Source organism: Spermophilus citellus (assembly GCF_964194105.1).
Source record: "Spermophilus citellus genome assembly, chromosome: 2".
In the NCBI taxonomy this organism is placed as follows: domain Eukaryota; kingdom Metazoa; phylum Chordata; class Mammalia; order Rodentia; family Sciuridae; genus Spermophilus; species Spermophilus citellus.
In genome coordinates this window covers 137,819,902-137,836,116 of record NC_138183.1, presented here as the reverse complement: position 1 = coordinate 137,836,116, position 16,215 = coordinate 137,819,902, and the positions used below count along the sequence as shown (strand labels likewise).

The window sequence follows — 16,215 nt, the reverse complement described above, 5'->3', positions numbered from 1 at the left end:
GTCCTTCAGGTGGACAGTAACTGACCTAAATAGAGAACAAATTGTGCTTGAGAACCGAGGATATAAAATGTATATCTGAAGAATTTTCTACAGAAGCTTTGTTTTTCTCAGACTTGCTTCCTGACGTTTTGATTTTGTAGAAAAACCGTTTTGCCGATAAAAAGCATTAAAATTCAAACTTATGCTTGTGTTTCATACTAACATGTTTTTCAATCAAACCAGGAAAATGTGAAAACAGATTTATAATGGAAATGTTGATGTAGTTTGAGCTGAAGCCAGACACTCAGGAGGGAGACTGGGTTAAGCGGAGAGGCTCACAGACACTACATGGCAGCTTTGGAGGCTCCTATCCCTGTGTTCCCAGGTGCTGGTGTGCTTTCCATTGGCGCCTGGCTTGGGGCCCTTTGAACCCTTTGGGGAACTCTTTCTTCTGCCTGGGACCAGAGGGCCCAAGGTGTGCCGCATGGGTCTGGCTGCGGGGTGTGGGTCTGGGCATACACCGCTGTGGGACCGTGTATCGGAGGCTACCCATCATGCCTCGTGTGTTCATGGGTATAAATCACAGTTGTAGAATTTGTGTGTGGCACTCCCTGTTAGGATAGATTCGTTCCATGAGTCACAGCCTGCATGCTCCGTGCTATAGTTCAGAGGTGGGGAGAGTCTTGAGGTCAAGGGGAGCTGTGTTGGGGGTGTGTCGATGGGCTACATGGCCAGATGTGACCACCCAGGCAGCCTTCCCGGTGTCCAGCACCACAGGGCTGCTCTGCGGGTGCCAGCAGGGCCTGGTATGAGCGTGGGGGCACGCGGTATGGCTCCTGCTGAGGCCTTAGCTTCACACGGCTCACCAGTGCCACCCCCTCCTGCCTTCTCACTCAGCTCTGCTGACCGCCAAGGTTTGATTTTTATGAAGTCCAGTTACAGTTGCTTCTTGCTGTTGCCTGTGCTTGTGGCACCACAGCCAAGTCCAGGGTCCTAGAGTGTTCTCTTGGAGTTCCTGGTTCTCACGTTCATGCTAGGTCTGTGGTCCACCTTGAGTTGGGCAGCAGAGTTGGGCAGCAGAGTTGGTAGGCTCTGTGGAATCCGAGCCCAGTGAATCAGACATGCTCCAGAAGACGGAGGGCTGTTCTCTTGTTCTTCTGTTGTCACTGTCTCCATTTCCAGGGATGCATCTCATAATGGCTGCACTGTGTAGGAAATTCCGTCACCCTGCGTCGGCCTGGATGCTCCGCATGGGAGTGTGGGCTGTGTGTCTACACGATTCCAGGCCCCTGCTGTGAAACCGCATGGGTCATGCCCACACTGACACTTTCCTACCGAGGGGAGGGCTACTGTCCTGGTCCACCCACCACTGGGCGTCGGGGGTCTCGGCTTCCAGCTGAACTGCAGCGTTCCTCACACTTGGAGAGGCAAGGGAAATGGGTTTGATCACGTCTTTCTTAGCGTTGCTGTTTTCAGAAGAGGTAGAGTTTCTCTTCTGAATTAGACCGTCATACGTGTGCTGGGAAAATATAAAATACCTATCAATATTTTGTCTCATCAGAGACAGAATAAATGAGAAGAAAAACATTTTCAAAGAAGAGTTGATCACATTGTTTCTGCCAGGTCAGCCACAGAGTTAACGACTTGCAGGTGTCTTTTGTTTTATCCAGCACGTTTGACAAAACGATTGTGGGACATACGAAACTTACTCTGAAATGCCAAATCCCTAAGGACCCCTCCCACTCTTGGGGGTATCTGAGATGCGATTTGACCATGAGTGGTGGGTAGGAAAAGGCCTTGCCAGTGCCTGGTGTTGGCCCACACGGAATGTTGCACCCATGACTGCTGTTGCTCTCGCAGCTGACGCAGCCTGTCAGGGTGGCCGCCGTTAGGCTGGGCTGTGTGATGTCACCATGGCTGGGGCTGAGGGGAAGGCTGCTGGCCTGGAGTGTGGGTCAGCCGTGGTGGGAGAGGGGAACACTGTTGGATTGACAGGTACTGCAGGACCGTGGAGTGTGGGCTGTGTGTCTACACAGCCTGGTTCTCATATTCATGCTAGGTCTGCCCCAGAACGTGTGACTGCAGGCATCCTAGGAAGGCCTTTGAGTGCATGGAAGGCTCTGTGTGTGGCTTCTGGCCACCCTCTCAGGGAACAGTGCTCCAGAGAGGAGAGGTGGCAGTAGCTCTGTGGAGACCTGAGGTTTTGACAGTTCAGGGGAATTGATGTGGGCAGAAGCAGAAGGAAAGAAGCCAGACCACAGAACCTGTTGACCCTGAGCTTCATCAATGCTAATGTCTGTTTCCTATCTTGACGTAGGTGAAGAGAATACCCCTGGTCAGCTGTCTGGAGGAATGCTGTTGAAAAGTAGAGGCAACCGAGTTGTCAACAGCCGAGAAGTGGGTTGGCTTGGAGAAACTAGACTCAAAGGACGTTGATTGCTTTTGGTGACGAAGAGAAAATAGTCCAGGCCTTTATGTGCCTGTATTCTAGAGTTGCAAATGGCAGTGGATGTAGGTTTACAGCAGTCTTACTGGTGACGCTCAGCTTCTCACCAGGTTGGACATGAGTGACCCAAGACAGCCACCAGCAGAGAAGCCCAAGCTTGGCAGAGCCTCTTCCCAGTTCACGGGCCCTCCTAGAATCATGCAGTCAGATGATTATTTTGCTCGGAAATTTAAAGCCATTAATGGCAACATGGGACCTGCTGCTTCCTTGAATGCCTCGAGTTCCAGTGAGAGTGGTGGTGGACCAGCCAGCAGTACCCCAGCCATGCCCAAAATGGGCGTTAGAGCCAGAGTGTCTGAGTGGCCACCTAAAAAGGACTGCCCCAAGGAGCCACCCTGCAAGACACTATGGGACAGCCGGTCTCAGAGCAGCCACGAGAGTGTGACATCCATTCTGCAGAATGGGCAGAGTGACCAGAGCGAGGGGCAGCAGGGGGAGCAGCTTGACCTGGGCTTGGTGGAGGCCAAGTACACCATCGGAGACATCTTTGTTCATTCTCCCCAAAGAGGGCTGCACCCCATAAGGCAGAGAAGCAACAGTGATGTCACCATTAGTGACATCGATGCCGAGGATGTCTTGGACCAGCGTGCGGTCAACCCCAACACTGGGGCGGCCCTGCACAGGGAGTATGGAAGCACATCGTCCATCGACAGGCAGGGCCTCTCTGGAGAAAGCTTCTTTGCTATGCTGCGAGGCTATCGCATGGACAACTATGACCCCAAAGCAATGGTCCCACTTGGGTTTCCTGAGTTTTTTCCCTGTGACTCTGCAATCTCCCCCAGCCTGCAAGCAGCAGCTCAGATTTCTCGGGGAGAATTTGTCCGCATCTCAGGATTGGACTATGTGGACAGTGCGCTCCTGGTGGGGAGGGACAGGGACAAGCCTTTCAAGCGCAGGTTGAAATCAGAGTCGGTGGAAACCTCCCTCTTTCGGAAGCTGCGGACCGTCAAGAGTGAGCATGAGATCTTCAAGTTTGTGTCTGACCTGGAAGATGGCCGCCTGGACAGGGTTGTCCACCCTTGGAACTGCCAGCGGTGCTTCGCACATTATGACGTGCAGAGTGTCCTGTTCAACATCAATGAAGCCATGGCTACCAGGGCCAACGTGGGGAGATGGAAGAACACTACCACGGGGGCCTCGGCCGCCTCGCAGACCCAGGCGCCTGCAGGCCAGGCGGGAGGCTGCGAGTCCCCTCTGGGCAGCAAGGAGGACCTCAACTCGAAGGAGAACCTGGATGCTGACGAGGGGGATGGGAAGAGCAATGACCTGGTTCTCAGCTGCCCTTACTTCAGAAACTGTCTCGAGCCAGCTCAGCCTCTCTGGGCTCCAGTGAAAGCTGCTCCTTTGAGTCCTCCCTGAGTTCCCACTGCACCAATGCAGGCGTCTCCGTCTTGGAGGTGCCACGGGAAAACCAGCCCGTCCACAGGGAGAAGGTCAAGCGCTACATCATAGAGCATGTCGACCTCGGGGCCTACTATTACCGCAAGTTCTTCTATGGGAAAGGTAGGAGCCTGGCTGGCTTCGGTGTGCTCGGGGTGAGTCCTTAGGCCAGTGTGGCCTGCTTTGCATTGGAGCAGGTCCCTCAGGGTTCGGAAGACCGGCCCACTGGGCCTGGGCTCGTCCTTGCCTCAGTCCTTGTTGCTGCTTTGGAAACCCAGCTCTGCCTTCGCTGATTAACGATCCCCAGTGTGGAAGTGCCTTCTTTCTCTGTCCCTTGTCTCTCTCTCTGTAACTCTGTCTCTGTCACTCTGTGTGACTGTTGCTCTGTGTCTTGCTCTGTCTTATCTCGGCCTCTCTGTCTCACTCCATCTCTGTCTCGCCCTGCCTGTCCCTTCCCGTCTGTGCGCATCACATCTGTCAAACTGAACTTACTCCTCACCCTTTTAATAAGCCTTCCCTGACAGGTTCTGTGTGTGGACAGTTCTGTGGCTTTTCCCACTCCTGTCTTCCCTGTATTTTGCTTCCACCATGTTGCTTTATGTACTGAACATGCCAGACCCTGTTGAAAGGACATGTGGGTTAGCATGATAGACAGGTGGAGTTTCTTTGTAGTTCTATGATTGGTTTCATATATTAAGAAACAATTCCCTGGTGGTATTGTTTTTAAAACTCGTCAGTCCCAGGTAAAATGAATTATTTTGCTTTTGTTTGCATCTTTAGGCTGGAAGGGTACTTCCTGCAGAGGGATGTAGAGTCTTTGGCCTTCCACTAGTGTCCTTGATTATTGGGTTCCACGGGTGGCAGAGCACCTGGCAGTAGCACGTGGGTTTCCCATGTCCTCCTGCTTGGTGCAGTGGGCCCCTCAGCCCCTTCCTTCTTTCTCGGGGTTCTACTTGTCTGTTGGTCTCCACCTGCCACCCCTCTGCCCACAGGTGCCGCCTGGCAGAGCCCTCGTCCCTAGCAATGCTCTGTTCTGAGTACTTGCAGTTTTGGACTCTGGGGGCTTCCCTTGCTAGGGGTTAGTGTCACTCAGACCTCAGGAGGGCCTTGGGCCCCTTACAGCCCTGCAGTCACATGGACCCTTTCCCCAGGGATGACCAGAGTGGGAGAAGTCATTTGCCAGATAAGTTGCAGTTATAACATTGTTTCCCCCTTCTGCGTATTGATGTCGCCTATCACCACGCTTTCGCTAGGTCACGTAGGTCAGAAACGGTCACGAAGCTGGGTGAGCAGCAAAGCTGAGCAAGCTGACATTCACCCTGTGACACAGTGGTCACTGTGCCCAGAAGTGGTGTGCTGCCACAGTCTTGGTCTCACTGTGGCCCTTCTGCGGCGGTGCTCACTGTTGTGCTGTGTTCCAGTGGCGGAGCCCAGGAACCTTTGGCCTGTCCTCGGCCTGTGCAGTAATGAGCCATGACACGGGCAGCCCAGGTGTGACTCAAGGCTGGTCTCTGGGGGAAGTCGGTCGCTTCCAGAAAGGGAGGCCCTGGAGCAGTGGGCTTCTTGTGAAGGCTGCTTTTGTTGACGAACTGTGGCTTCCAGTGCTGACTGTGAGGTCGAGGCTTCTAGGCTTCTCATGCTCAAGATCCCCAGGTGGCTGATGTCAGAACATGCCAGTTCTGCGTGCGTCGACATTCTGCACATGCTTGGTGCCAGTGACTCTTTCTCACGTCCCAAAGTGCATTTGGAACAAGGAGCTGATGTTGACCGGGTCACCTCCTTTGGGTTGATTGTGTCCTCAGGAATGCTCCAGGGGTCTCTGGTTGCTAGGTGCTCTCCCTGCTCCTGTGATTGCTCTTTGTCATTATTCTTTTAAATTCTGATCTATCACCTTTTAAAAATTTTTTTAAAGTCAACATACTTTTTCCACATTTTTTAGTTGGTGCATTTTAGTTGTACTTATTGAGGGTGATCTATGACTTCCTGATGACTCTTCCTCTGCGAGTGACATTTCTTTTGCTTTTTCTGATTTACTTATAATTTTTGAGGGCATTGGAAATGACATCAGACTTGTTAGATTGGAATGTGAAATAAAAAATTAATAAGCTTCAAAGAAGAATCTGTGGAGATGCCTATGACTCAGGACAGGTAGACACAGACGTCCAGGGCCGAGGTGATCCTCTCTGGGCCAGGGCTTGGCTGAGGCCCCAACCCGGGCCTCCTCTGTGAGGCCTGCAGGAGTGGGGAATGCTTGTCTGCAGGGTTCTGTGGCTCTGTACTGGGCCAGGAGGGACCCACGACCCATGCTCCAGTGCAGCCGTGTGCCCAGTGTGATTGAAGGTCTCCTGCTTCGTCTGGTCTCTATGTGGTTCCTGGTTCCCAATTAGTCAGGTGCCTAGGCCGAGGCCACCTCCAGAGCAGCAGCCCATGGTGGCCTCACCCTGTTCCCAGCCATGTCATGCAGCTGGTGGGGCTCTTCTGTCTGCAGGCTCTGGAGTCTTGGGACGCCTGGCCCAGACTGGTCCTGCTGCTGTGTGGCAGATGCCTCCTGCTGTGCTTTGTCCCTTCCCAGCACTGAGTGCCTCTCTTCAGAAACTGGCTTCCGGAGGTCTTTTGATTCCTTCTGAACACGTTTTATTTGTCCTGTGTTCTCTGTGTAACTACATTTCAAAAGTATGATATGGCTCCCGATCTCTGGGAGATGTTTAAGGTGTGAACTTCAATAAGGCAGCTGCTCCTTAGAGGCCTGTGGTGTGGAAGGGCTGCTATCTGTGGCAGGGCATCCTCGGGGCTCCCTAGGGATTTGTGGGGGCCATGGCTTGCCACTGTGAGCTGCATGCATTGTGGCTTGTCCAGGCAGGTACCCCTGTAGCCTTCAGTGAAAGGGCTTGGGGAGCAGAGCTGCAATAGGTCCCGTCCCTTCCTCTGCTGTCAGTGGCCATTTGCTGCCCTGCTGTTCTTCTAAGGGAGCCCCTGGTGAAGATGTGGTCCTCTCTGCTCTGAGCTATGCCTTGTGGTACAGAGGGTGGCAAGTAGATCAGACCTCGAGCATCCACATGCCCAGAATTGGGCGGCAGGGACATGTGCTGGGCCTGTTGTGCAGGACAGCTGGACATCGTGCGTGTCAAGGTGCGAGGTGTCAAGGCCCTCTTGCTTCCTCCTGAGCCTTGGTGCGCTAGCGCTGCCACATGGGACAAGCTCTAGGGGAAAGCCCATTGTACCCGCTGCCCTGGCCTTTTCCCTGCAGTTGGGCCTTTGGTGATGGCTTTGTTGAACCACCTTAGGGTTCCCACAAGCTCCCCTCCACTGTGGCTTCAGACAGGGGAGGCCTAGGACAGCAGTTGTGGCTCCTTCCTGCACTGCACCGCAGGCTCACTGTGGGGTGCAGGAGGTGAGGGCAGCATTTACTTTTCATGTCAGCTTTACTGAGCACGCTCTGCCACCATTCCTCCTGAGCCTCGGTGAGACCTGCATGAGGAGGTAGCACAGCTGGGGACATGGTTTAGGGTGTCCTGTGTGAACAGGTTCCAAGCTCCCTGAATGACTCTGAAGTCAGCCTTTCTGCCAGATTCATTCTGGGGATTTCCCCTAACAAGTCCATGAGAAGAAACAGGCCTGGTCTGCAGCTCTCACAGGGTCCCTTACGGGAGCTTGCCAGGGCTCCTGTGTACCCAGATTTGAAGCTGAGATTGTGTTTCTGTGTTGGCTACAAAACAGTGTGTCCCAGAGGACCTCCTTCATCTACCTGTGCCTTAGTGGCTTCCCTGGACTTCTGGGCCCAGGGCAGCTCAGGATTCTTTTTGCAAGAACCTTCCAGAAAAACGTTTCTAGCTGCTGCCCAGTGCAATGAGGCCCCACAGGAGCCGCAGCCCTGTCGTTCCACAGTATGCAGGCCCAGCCCTCTTGGGTCCCTTTCTGCCCCAGGGTGCGAGCCCTTATGCTCTGGGGCCCCACCTCACTGTGAGTAGGTCCCTTTGGGGGGTCTATGAGGGTGCTGGGTCTTTCTAGGCTTCCTTTCTGGGAGCGCTTCAGCTCTGCTGTTCCCAGCCCTGCGTCCTCACATGGCTTCTCTTGACCCCTCTTCTTCAGCACTAGCCTTCGCCGTGTTAGCCCCTCACTGCAGGACAGTGCCCACCAATCTGCTCCAGGAGCCACTGAGAACAGAAGGCTCCCCTGGAACTGGGGAGCGGCCCTCTTGCCTTTGTGGCGCCAGCTTCTGTTTTGTGGCTGGGATTATCTTTTGCCATTAGACACAAGTGTCTGTTATAACTTTTAGTTGGAGGTCCACACTCCTGGGAATCAGAGGCCTGGGGGGCGTCCTTGGTACTCAGGTACCACTCAGGGTGGCATGTGCACCTGGATTCAATCCCAGAAGCTTTTGGGAGAGTCCTTGAACTCGGGCTGGCGTCTGCCTGCTACACAGTTTGCCGCAGGGTTTCTCTAACAGGTAATGGTTCTCCCTGGGAAGAGACCACTGCCCACCCACTGGTGCAGGCTTCAAAGGGTGGCCATTTGTTTGAATGGTTTAGAGATGGGGAGAAGCAGAGCAGTACGTGGGGTGGCCGGAGAACAAATCCGATGGTGCAGCCACCCTTTCCAAGCACAGTCCCTCCTGTGTCCCTGAGATGGCAGCTGCAGGACGGAGCACACCTTTACATACAGTTGGGTCTTACTGCTGACTGGCGCATGCTTTGAATTTCATGCCTGGTGGCTTCTTTCTTCCTGTTTTATACAGTCACTGACAAAAATTAATAGGGAGTTGGACACTATTAAATTCACACGGTTGAACGGAGTGCCATCTAACAATGGGACTATTCTGAGAAATAAAATCTTCCCTCAGAGGACATAATCGCCTCCACGCTTAGCTTCTCTCCCAGCCAGTATTGCCGTCACAAACAGAGGTCCCATTGAGTCCTGGGGGCTCCTAGCCAGGTGACTGCCCAGCTGCACGTGGGACTCATCCCTGTGGGCCATGCGGGTGATATAGAAACGCTGTGCCTTCTCCTGCAGGGTGCAGTTGGGGCCTGGCTGTGTATCCACTACAGCATGTAGGACCCCATGAAGGGCCAAGCACCACCAGGCCTGTTGACCTGGCCTGAAAGTCCTCAGCTAGTCCTGGAGCAGGGGGAACTGGTGCTGGAGCCTGGCCGGGGTTCTTCTGAGCGCAGATCTCAGCACCACAAGCCTAGTAAACCCACCCTGTGTGCACAGGCACTTACTTGGCCCCAGCCCCTGGGGTGCAGGAAGCCATGGGTGGGCTTCCAGGGCCTTCCCCTTCCCACATCTTCCCAGTTTTCCTTCTTCCTCCTGAGCAGAGGCTGTAGAGACATGGGCCCCTGAGGAAACCCAGTGAAGGCCACCTCCCTCTCCAGTCTCTACTGTTCTCAATTTCCTTAAAGTGGCCTCTTGCAGGATACCGTCCCCAGCTTCCAGGAAGCTCATCCCAGCAGTGCCCCCTTGCCTGCATTCATGAATGCAGCCAAGCCCTGCAAGTGAGCCTCTCCCCCGGGGCTGCTTCATGAGAGCAGCTAGAACCAGGCTGACCGTGGGCAGCAGTCACCCCAGATGGGAACCTTGACCAAGTTGCTTCACCTCTCAGCCCTGTCCTGTTCGTAACACGGGGACTTAGCTGTGTCACCTGGTTGGTCAGAAGGAAGTAAGTTGCCTTATGTAAAAAATGCTTAATATTTTAACCATTTTTTAATTTTTCTGTAATGCCGCAGATTTTCTTTTATTTACTTATTTATTCTAATTTGTTATACATGACAGCAGAATGCATTTCAATTCATGGTACACATATAGAGCGCAAGTTTTTGTGTCCCTGGTTGTACACAAAGAAGAGTCATGCCATTCATGTCTCCTACATGCACTTAGGGTAACGATGTCCATCGCATTCCATCGCCTTTCCTACCCCACTGCCTGCTCCTTTTTTTCTCCTTCACCTCTGCCCTATCTAGAGTTCATCTAATCCTCCCATGCTCCCCACCCACCCCCATTATGTATCAGCGTCCACATATCAGAGAAGACATTTGGCCTTTGGTTTTGCTAACTTCACTTAGCATTATATTCTCCAACTCCATTCATTTACCTGCAAATGCCATGATTCTATTATCTTTTTAATGCTGAGTAATATTCCATTGTGTATATATGTATACCACATTTTCTTTATCCATTCATTTGATGAAGGGCATCGAGGTTGGTTCCACAGTTTAGCTATTATGAATTGTGCTGCTATAAACATTGATGTGGCTGTGTGCCTTAGTATGCTGTTTTTAAGTCCTTTGGGTATAAACTGAGAAGTGGGATAGCTGGGTTAAATGGTGGTTCCATTCCAAGTTTTCCAAGGAATCTCTGTATGCTTTCCGTACTGGCTACACTAATTTGCAATCTCACCAGCTCTGTATGAGTGTTCCTTTCTCCCTGCATCCTCATCAACTGTTCTTATTATTTGTATTCTTAATAGCTGCCATTCTGAGTGGAGTGAGATGAAATCTTAGAGTAGTTTTGATTTGCATTTCTCTAATTGCCAGAGATGTTGAACATTTTTTCTTTTTTTTTTTTAAGAGAATTTCTTTTTAATATTTATTTTTTAGTTTTTCAGTGGACACAACATCTTTATTTTATTTGTATGTGGTGCTGAGGATCGAACCCAGCACCGTGCACACGCCAGGCAAGCACGCTACTGCTTGAGCCACATCCCCAGCCCTGAACATTTTTTCATATATTTGTTGATTGATTGTATATCTTCTTCTGAGAAGTGTCTTGGCCCATTTATTAATTGAGGTTTTTTTTGGTATTAAGATTTTTTATTTCTTTATATATTTACTAACATCTATCTGATGTTAGTGTGGCAAAAATTTGCTCCCATTCTGTAGGCTCTCTGTTTACCTCACTGATTGTTTCTTTTGCTGAAAAGAAGCTTTTTAGTTAGAATCCATCCCATTTATTGATTCTTGATTTTATTTCTTGCACTATAGGAGTCTTATTAAGAAAGTTGGGGCCTAATCTGACATGAGGAAGATTTGGGCCTACTTTTTCTCCTGTTAGGCACAGGGTCTCTGGTTTAACTCCTAGGTCCTTGATCCACTTTGATTTGAATTTTGTGCATGGTGTGAAATAGGGACTTAATTTCATTCTGCTGCCTATGGATTTCCAATTTTCCTAGCACCATTTGTTGAAGAGGTTATCTTTTCTCCTACATGTTTTTGGTGCCTTTGTCTAATATAAGATAACTGTATTTATGTGGGTTAGTCTCTGTGTCCTCTATTCTGTACCGTTGGTCTACATGTCTATTTTGGTGCCAATACCATGCCATTTTTGTTACTATTTCTCTGTAGTATAGTTTAAGATCTGGTATAGTGATGCCTCCTGCTTCACTCTTCTTACTAAGGATTGCTTTAGCTATTTTGGGTCTCTTATTTTTCCAAGTGAATTTCATGACTGCTTTTTCTATTTTCTATGAGGAATATCATTGGGATTTTGGTTAGAATTGCTTAAATCTGTATAGTGCTTTTGGTAGTATGGTCATTTTGACAATATTAATTCTGCCTATCCAAGAACAAGGGAGATCTTTTCATCTTCTAAGGTTTTCTTTAATTTCTTTCTTTAGTATTTTGTTGTTTTCATTGTAGAGGTCTTTCACTGATTTCCAGGTATTTTTATTTACTTTTTGAGGCTATTGTAAATGGGGTAGTTTTCCTAGTTTCTCTTTGAGAGCATTTGTCACTTATGTACAGAAATGCCTTTGACTTATAGGTGTTGATTTTATATCCAGCTACTTTACTGATTTCATCTATTAGTTCTAGAAGTTTTAGGATGTTTTTAAATTTTCTAGGTATAGAATCATATCGTCTGCAAATAGTAATAGTTTTGAATTCTTCTTTTCCTATCCATATCCCTTTAATTTCTTTCATCTGTCTAATTGCTCTGTATAGAGTTTCAAGGACTTTGTTAAATAGAAGTGGTGAAAGAGGGCATCCCTGTCTTGTTCCACTTTTTAGAGGGAATGCTTTCGATTTTTCTCCATTTAGAATGGTGTTGGCCTGGGCCTTAGCATAGATAGCTTTCACAATGTTGAGATATATTCCTGTCATCCCTAGTTTTTCTAGTGTTTTGAACATGAAGGGGTACTGTATTTTGTCATGCTTTTTTTGCATCTATTGAGATGATCATATGATTCTTATCTTTAAGTCTGTTGATGTGATGAATTACATTTATTCATTTCCATATGTTGAACCAACCTTGCATCCCTGGGATGAATCCCACTTGATTGTGGTGCATGATTTTTTTGATATGTTTTGTATTCCATTTGCCAGAATTTTATTGAGAATTTTTGAATCTATGTTCATTAGAGATATTGGTCTGAAGTTTTCTTTCTTTGATGTGCCTTTGCCTGGTTTTGGAATTAAGGTGATATTGGCCTCATAGAATGAGTTTGGAAGTGTTTCTTCTTTTTCTATTTCATGAAATAATTTGAGGAGTATTGGTATTAGTTCTTCTTTGAAGAACTTGTAGAACTCGGCTGTGCATCCATCAGGTCCTGGACTTTTCTTGGTTGGTAGGCTTCTGATGGCATCTTTTATTTCATTGCTTGAAATTGATCTGTTTGAATTGTATGTATCATCCTGGTTCAGCTTGGGTAAATCATATGACTCTGGAAATTTGTTGATGCCTTTGATATTTTCTATTTTTTTGGAGTACAAGTTTTCAAAATAATTTCTAATTATCTTCTGTATTTCTGTGGTGTCTGTTGTGATATTTCCTTTTTCAGCATGGATGTTAGTAATTTGAGTTTTCTCTCTCCTTCTCTTTGTTGCATGGCTAAGGGTTTATCAATTTTATTTATTTTTTCAAAGAACTTTTTGTTTTGTCAATTTTTTCAATTGTTTCTTTTGTTTCAATTTTATTGATTTCAGCTCTAATTTTAATTATTTCCTGTCTTCTACTGCATTTGGTGTTGATGTGTTCTTTTTGTAGGGCTTTGAGATGTAAGGTTAGGTCATTTATATGTTGCCTTTTTTTTCTTTTAAGGAATGAACTCCATGCAGTGAACTTTCCTCTTAGTACTTCCTTCATAGTGTCCTAGAGATTTTAGTGTTGTATCAGTGTTCTCATTTATCTTTAAGTATTTTTTAATCTCTTCTTTGATGTCTTTTATAACCCATTATTCATTCAATAGCATATTATTTAGTCTCCAGGTGTTGGAGTAGCTTTTATTTTTTATTTTATCATTGATTTCTAATTTCATTTTATCGTGATCTGATAGAATGCTGAATAGTTATCTCTACTTTTTTTGTATTTGCTAAGAGTTGCTTGGTGGCATAGTATATGATTTTTAGAGAAGAATCCATGTGCTGCTGAGAAGAAAGTGTATTCACTGGTTGATGGATGTAATATTCTATATATGTCAATTAAATCTAAGTTATTGACTATATTATTGAGTTCTGTAGTTTCTTGTTTAGCTTTTGTTTGGAAGATCTGTCCAGTGGTGAGAGAGGTGTGTTAAAGTCACCCAGAATTATTGTGTTGTGGTCTGTTTGACCCTTTTGAACTTGAGAAGTTTGTTGGATAAACATAGATGCTTCATTATTTGGGGCATATATATTTATAATTGTTAAGTCTTGTTGGTTTATGGTTCCTTTAAGCAGTATGAAATGTTCTCTTTATCCATTTTGATTAACTTAGGCTTGAAGTCTACTTTATCTGATATGAGGATGGAGACCCCTGTTGTTTCCGTGGTCCATGTGAATGGTATGTTTTTTCCTAACCTTTCACCTTCAGTCTGTGGATGTCTTTTCCTATGAGATGAGTCTCTTGGAGGCAGCATATTGTTGGGTCTTTTTAAAATCCAGTGTGCCAGTTTGTGCCTTGATTGGTGAATTTAGGCCATTAACATTCAGGGTTATTATTGAGACATAATTTTTATTTTCAGCTATTTTTGTTTATTTTTGGTATCTAACTTGATTTGGTTTCTCCTTTGATTGATTTTTTTCCTTTAGTGTAATCCCTCCCTCTGCTGATTTTCATCATTGTTTTTCATTTCCTCCTCATGGAATATTTTGCCAAGGATGTCTGTAGTGCAGGCTTTTTAGTTGTAAATTCTTTTTTGTTTATCATGGAAGGTTTTTATTTTGTCATCAAATATAAAGCTTAATTTTGCTGGATATAAGATTTTTGGTTGGCATCCATTTTCTTTTCATTTTGAAATGTGGGATAGCATGAAAAGACCAAATTTAGGAGTTATTGGGATACAGGAAGGCATAGAGTTCCAAACCAAAAGAATGAACAATGTATTCAATGAAATAATATCAGAAAAATTTCCAAACATTAAGAACAAATTTTAAAATGAGGCTTATAGGACACCCAATGTACAAAATCACAACAGATCCACACCAAGGCACGTTATAATGAAAATGCCTAAAATACAGAATAAGGAGATATTTTAAGAGTCACAAGAGAAAGGAATTAGATTACATATAGGGGGAAAACAATTAGAAGTAATACACAAATTTTGGGCTTCCCAATTATTTTTTACATATAATTTCTGATAGACTTAGTGAAATGATTACTTGTTTGGTTTAATAGTAACTTCAGAACCACTAACGCACACACAGGACCCATGGCAGGAGCAAGTGGAGGTGGCTGCTGGACAGGCAGCATTTGGGATTGACAGTGAGTCTCCTTCGTGTTGGTTCCAGACCCCTGAAGGACTGCTGGTGATAGAATCGCTTTTTGTTCTGGTTTGGCTTTTCTGTCAGGAGTACCTCTGCTTTCAGCTTGCAGGACAGCAGGGATTGTGTATTACATGTGCATTTTAAGAGGTGGTGCTGAGGTTAAAGAAGGTCACGGAGCTAAGCCAAGAGTAGGTGGGTGGTAGGAAGCCAAGCCCGGAGGCACAAGCTGGTAGCCAGGTGCACTAGAGTTCCCTCCCTCAGGAGGACACCTAGCAGTAGGCCCAAGGACAGGGCTCTTTCTCCTCCCACAGTGAAGCCACAGTGGAGCTCAGCACACAGTAAGCCTACCACACTCCCTTATTTGGGCTGAATACCTCCAAACTAAACGGATGACCCTTCTCCAGGACATTAGCTCTGGGAAGCACTCACCTGTACCAGCCACTGGGCCCTGGCCTGTATCTAAACAGAGATATGAAGAACAGGACAGAAAGCTATAAGACACTGTCAGGAGCAATTGAATTCTTAAATAAAGGGAGGGATGCATCATTGTCCTGTTTTAGGTTATTCAACATATAGAAATTTAAAAATCCTTAGGTGGGATGATAGACGTTCATTCAGAGGGTGTAAATTCAGAATCAGAAAGGACCAGTGAGGCTGTTGAATGGAGTGGTCAAGTTAGGAGAGGCCCGAGGAGGGGCCCCACCTGATCAGGGAGATGCTCTGAAGGAGATGGGTGCCCTGGCAAGAGAGTCCAGAGTGCGCAGCGACAGGCCTGGGGAGGCCTGGCCTGGAAGGTGGGACTTAGACTGGCACGGGGTGCCACGGAGACCTCGGGCAGAGTGCTAGTGTGGAGCAGCGGTGTTGGGTGGAGAGGTGGTTGGAGGCTGGGAAAGGAGGGTGAGTGGGGACATGGGGAATAGGCGCTATCTTCGCTGACAGGCAGTGGGGGCCCTCGATGGGGTGCCTTGTCTCTGAATAGAAGGCCTTTTCCCCTGGACCTCCCGACCCCAGTTGTAAAAGGGAGGTGTGCTTCTCACCCTGAAGGCAGTGCAGGTCTGTCGGCTGTCCCCCTGGCTTCCGCTGAGCATGCTGCTCTTACTTGTTAGGCATCAGGAGCAATGACCTGCCCAGGTGATCTGGGCTCTCAATTTTGCCATGAAAAGGGGTTTTATGTATTCACTCTTTCTCCCTAAAATATTTTGAAACTCTAGGTTCGTCTTTTGGGCGTTACCAAACCTGGAGCCTGGCGCCTGGCACATTCTGCAACCACCTCCCTGGGTGGTGTCCTGGGGGCAGTGGCGCCCTGGTGCCTGGCTGTGTTGTCATTTGCTTTTGGAATATTCTCAACACGTCTCCAAAGGGACACAGAAGTCATCAGGATAGTTTGTGGCAGCAGAGCAGGCCCTAGGCTGCCTCAGTGTGCACTCTCACGGACAGTGTGATGCTGTGGGTCCCCCCACTCACCTAGATTCAGGAGATGGCCCATGTTGGTGTTGGTGGTCTGTTCCTGTGACTGTTTCTACTGAAGTTGCAGATGACTGCTCCTGGCTCAGTTTGCCTCCGACCCGGCCTTTTTTAATGAATGTTGCTTTCAATGGATTTTGTTAGAATAGTTACCTGGCCCTTAAGAGGATACACTACACCTGAAGGAAATGTCCCCCTTAAAAAGATCTAATG

The 16,215-nt window shown here is 47.7% G+C and overlaps 1 protein-coding gene across 1 annotated transcript in view; it reads left to right on the top strand.

Annotated features, from left to right (window-relative positions):
* Positions 1–16,215, top strand: part of LOC308641595 (signal-induced proliferation-associated 1-like protein 2) — a gene marked incomplete at its 3' end in the record, with an annotated part of 83,144 nt that overhangs the window by 59,187 nt on the left and 7,742 nt on the right. Inside the window, exons 2-3 of the mRNA XM_081280263.1 lie at positions 2,297–3,658; positions 3,778–3,988. Coding sequence (XP_081136389.1) covers positions 2,543–3,658; positions 3,778–3,988 — 1,327 coding nt within the window. The 5' untranslated portion in view covers positions 2,297–2,542. The remainder of the gene's footprint in view (positions 1–2,296; positions 3,659–3,777; positions 3,989–16,215) is intronic.